The 4,188-nt window shown below is 36.1% G+C and overlaps 1 protein-coding gene across 1 annotated transcript in view; it reads left to right on the top strand.

Annotated features, from left to right (window-relative positions):
- The first annotated feature begins 2,625 nt into the window (after nucleotides 1-2,625).
- LOC110018471 overlaps nucleotides 2,626-4,188 on the top strand; it is a 6,535-nt gene continuing 4,972 nt past the window's right edge. Inside the window, exon 1 of the mRNA XM_020715800.1 lies at nucleotides 2,626-3,315. Within this exon, the coding sequence (XP_020571459.1) occupies nucleotides 2,906-3,315 (410 nt within the window). The 5' untranslated portion in view covers nucleotides 2,626-2,905. The remainder of the gene's footprint in view (nucleotides 3,316-4,188) is intronic.

Raw genomic sequence — 4,188 nt, 5'->3', positions numbered from 1 at the left:
TTTATGTGTAGGGCTGTAAAAAAGAAAAACGCTTTCTTCTCTATAATTTGTGTTTGTCTTGTTAAGCAGCTCGTATTTATTTCGTTCTTTAAGTAAATAAGCTGAGCACGAATAAACTTTCTTTGTTCACTCTTGTTCGTCTTGTTATTAGATATATTATTTATATAATAATATTATTATATAAATTTATATCTAAATTTAAATCATAACACTTCGTATGGTAATGTGGTTAGTGTATTTTTTTTGTATGCATTTGGTCTACATTCAAATCTCACATTTTACATTTATTTTTTTCAATTTAATTTTAACAAACTAATTTCGAGCTGAATACGAACACGAATATTTAAATCGAGTCGAACAATAACACACTGTTCACAAGCTGATTTCGAACACGAGCTATTTCGAACGAGCCGAACACCAGCTCAGCTTCAGCTTTATTTATATAATAATATATTATATAAATTTATATCTGAATTTAAATCATAACACATCGTGTGGTAAAGTGATTAGTGTATTTTTTTATACATTTGGTCTACGTTCAAATCTCACATTTAAATTTTTTTTTTTTAAATTTAATTTTAACAAACCGATTTCGAGCTAAACACAAATTGAACACGAATACGAATATTTAAATCGAGTCGAACACGAACACACTGTTCACAAACCGATTTCAAACACGAGCTATTTCAAACGAGCCGAACAGGAGCCCAGTTTGAGCTCGCTCAAGCTCGGCTCGTTTACAACCCTATTTATGTATTGTTCAGGGTTATGCAAATGAAAAATTATTATGTGTTGTCCGATCACAATAGATCACACAACAGTTCTTTTGGTAAGTGGACTTAAGTCCTTTAAGAAAACCTAGACATTCAATGTATTAGATGGGATCTACTTGACACGTAAATTTTCATTGGACTCTAGACACAATCTTGATGTAAAAATTTATCGTTCTTTTGTGTTGTAGTTCGAATGTGCAATCACTACATGTAATGATTTCTTATAAAAATTTATTCATATTACATCACAAGAACGACATGTTGAATGCTCGAATATTTTCATGAATAACATTTAAATATTAAATTTTGACGCATATAGTTTTTATTATGCATAAAGAAAAATTGTATTTCCCCTTTTTTTTTTATTAAAATAGCGATATTTTTATGTGATGTGAAATATTTTTAGATTTAAATAATTAGTTATATAAATACATAAGAAATAGATGGTAGGGCTGTAAATACCCCATTTCTGAAAGGAATTTTGAATTTATATGACTTGAAAGGCATAAATTTAAAGAATTTATTTGAGACATATGGCTTAAAGTTTGTTTATCATGAAATCACATGTGCTATACTTGTGTGATGCTCTCAAGCCTGCATGCTGACGGTTGCCAATCTCATAATCCTATCCACGAAGAGCCTCATCTTCTCCTTACATGACGCTAATGATGTCAATGCTCACCATGGAACCATCTTTTACTCACATGCTATCAACCTTGATGTGTGCTAGAAAATTCGAGGTAATGTAGTAGTAGATTATCATCTAGTGTGACACAAGGTTCAACACACACTTAGGAGATAGAAAGTCTACTAGCAATAACACGAGATGTTTTTACTTGGAAAGCCCGTAACGAAAAAAATCACGATGTTTGGCTAAGCTGAAGAGTTTCATTATAAATGATGATTATAAGTACAACATGCCGTCTCACTTATGGGAAAGAATTAGAATGTCTCTCAAGTTATAAAATTGAAGCGCTGATGAACTTTTTGGAAGGAATGAAAGACGACTGATAGGGATCGGTGGCGGCGTGCAGACGGTAGTTAACGACGATCGGCGGTGGTTGGCGATGCTCGACCGGGGCAAACAGTGTATGAAGGCGATTGGTCGAGGTTTACGGTGGTCAATAACATTAAGAGGGGTCGACAACGGTAAGTGGGTCAACGACGATCAGCGACTGTCGATGTCGGTCGGCGGAGGTCGACAACGACAAGAGCGGTGTTGAACTTCAACTTCTTCTTAAATAAGCTTCAAGCTCTTCATCAAGCCTCAAGCTTTCCTCAGAGCTTAAACACCCTCCTCAACTCATGAGAGATGTGTGACTCTATTTATAGAATTATTGAAACAAGTAATGCAATAATGTTAATCACTCTGATCAAATGACTTATTTATGATTAAATATACACATATGACTTATTTCTCATTAAATATGATCAAATGACTTATTTCTCATAAAAAATGCATATATGACTTATTTCCGATCAAATGACTTAATTTCGAACAAATATGAATCACTCTAATCAAATATACGTATATGACTTATTTGAGCGAGGGGATACATTTTTTTTTTGTATTTCATTTGGGATCATCTACATACACACCTCTTAATTCGTATATAAATTTACATGCCTAACACATAAAAGTGCATTTTTTAATTTTATACCACAATGATTCTATAAAACACATAAAAAGCCATCACTATTTTAATTTTTAAGAAGTAAAATACACATAAATACGATGTCTTACATATAAAAATTGGAATTTAATTATTATATGCATAAATAAATAAAAATTGAATGGCATATATGTAAAAACTTTTGTAAATACTAATTTTTCCACCTTAGATGGCGGAAATTCCTTCGGTATACCTAAGCGTGTATGTAACCATCAGATCAAAATCAAAAGGCAATCGTTCGTTCCCAAACAAATCCGAGGAAACCCTAGACACAGTCTCAACACCCATCGTTTTTTCGCCGCCGCCGCCGGCCCACTGCATCCCCGCGCCACAACCACGACGCCACCTTCGTCTTCCAACCATACCCCGTTGCTCAGCACTTAGCTTATACGGCTTTCCAGTGACCTATTTGTATCCCACTTCCAATTCAAAAGCCTTTAGGATCGAAGTTTCTGCAGGATGAGTGCTGTTCAAGCACTCGTTCCCGGAATCGAAGAAGTAAAGCCCAAAATTCTAGCGAAGGATGCAATCCTTAAGGAAAAAGAGAACGATTCGTTGGCCATGGGAGCTGATCATCTTTTAGGCGCGAATAACCGCGGCTATGGCTTCCATGCTGATTCTATTAGGGCACCAACAGCAAAGGATCAGGAGGTGGATGTAATCGGATGCGAGGAAGGGACTTCGACGCCTATCGTGAAAGCTGAAGTTCCGGATGCCGACGCTACCGAGCACTCGAGCTCCTTTGGGGACTCGTTTTCCGGCTCAAATGAGGAGGTGAAGATTAGCACCGGTGATGTGGAGGTGGAGTCGCCGTTAAGTATGGAGAATGGGCATCAGCATGCCTTCGAAGGACCTGTCCGGCTTTTCAAGTATGTCCATTTCTTATATTTGCTTCAATTTTTCTGATCGATTGCTTCTGCTCTGCTTGAGCATGACATGATTTGTAGGTGATGATTTAAGTTAGTATTGTTGAATGCTTGAAGCTATGAAAAATGGAATGGTCACTGTGTAATCTTTATTCAAGTTGGAATTTTTCTTTGTATGTTTAGTTGTTGCACCTTTTCCATAGGTAAATACCATAACTTTCTACAGGAATTTGTTGATCTACATGTGTTTGGGAAGATGCCTCTTAGGCGGTTTTGTTGTGGTAAGGAAGGGGGTGTGTGAAAAAGGACTTCATCATTTAGTGTGTAATGTGTAGTTCAGGCATGTATTATGGTGAAATGATAACTATTTCACTGGAAAGGCTGCTGATAAGATAGATTCTTAATTAGATTGTTGTAGTTGATGGAATCTTTCTTTGTTTGACATTTTAAAGGTGTAATTTTTGTGCATTTTCCATTGAAATTTGCATGCTGTACTTCATAAGTAATCACTTTGGCTCTTCAATTTACATATGTAACAACTATACTCCATTAATACCTCTCATGGAGCGAAGAACTTTAGAAACCAACAAAAATATCAGCTAATCCATCACATCATCTTGCTAATTCACATTCCGCTGGTCCCATAGTTGTTTGCATGTGATTTTAATCCCTTGCCACTTTCGTGCATTGTCAATCTCATTGCCACCTATGTATGCTCCTAACCTCTTTAATTTCTGAGATCTGCCTCGACAATGCATAAGTCACAATAGAGGTTGCTTGGGCAACAAATTGATAAGCTTGGCATAGGGAAAAGAAGGTCATGAAAGAGTTCACCATGATGCTCATCGATGAGACTGATGTAGGGAAAAGGAAGCC

This window comes from Phalaenopsis equestris, unplaced genomic scaffold, assembly GCF_001263595.1.
Source record: "Phalaenopsis equestris unplaced genomic scaffold, ASM126359v1 Scaffold000022, whole genome shotgun sequence".
In the NCBI taxonomy this organism is placed as follows: Eukaryota; Viridiplantae; Streptophyta; class Magnoliopsida; order Asparagales; family Orchidaceae; genus Phalaenopsis; species Phalaenopsis equestris.
Note: the sequence above shows the minus strand (reverse complement) of the source record. Positions and strands in the feature narration are given on the sequence as shown.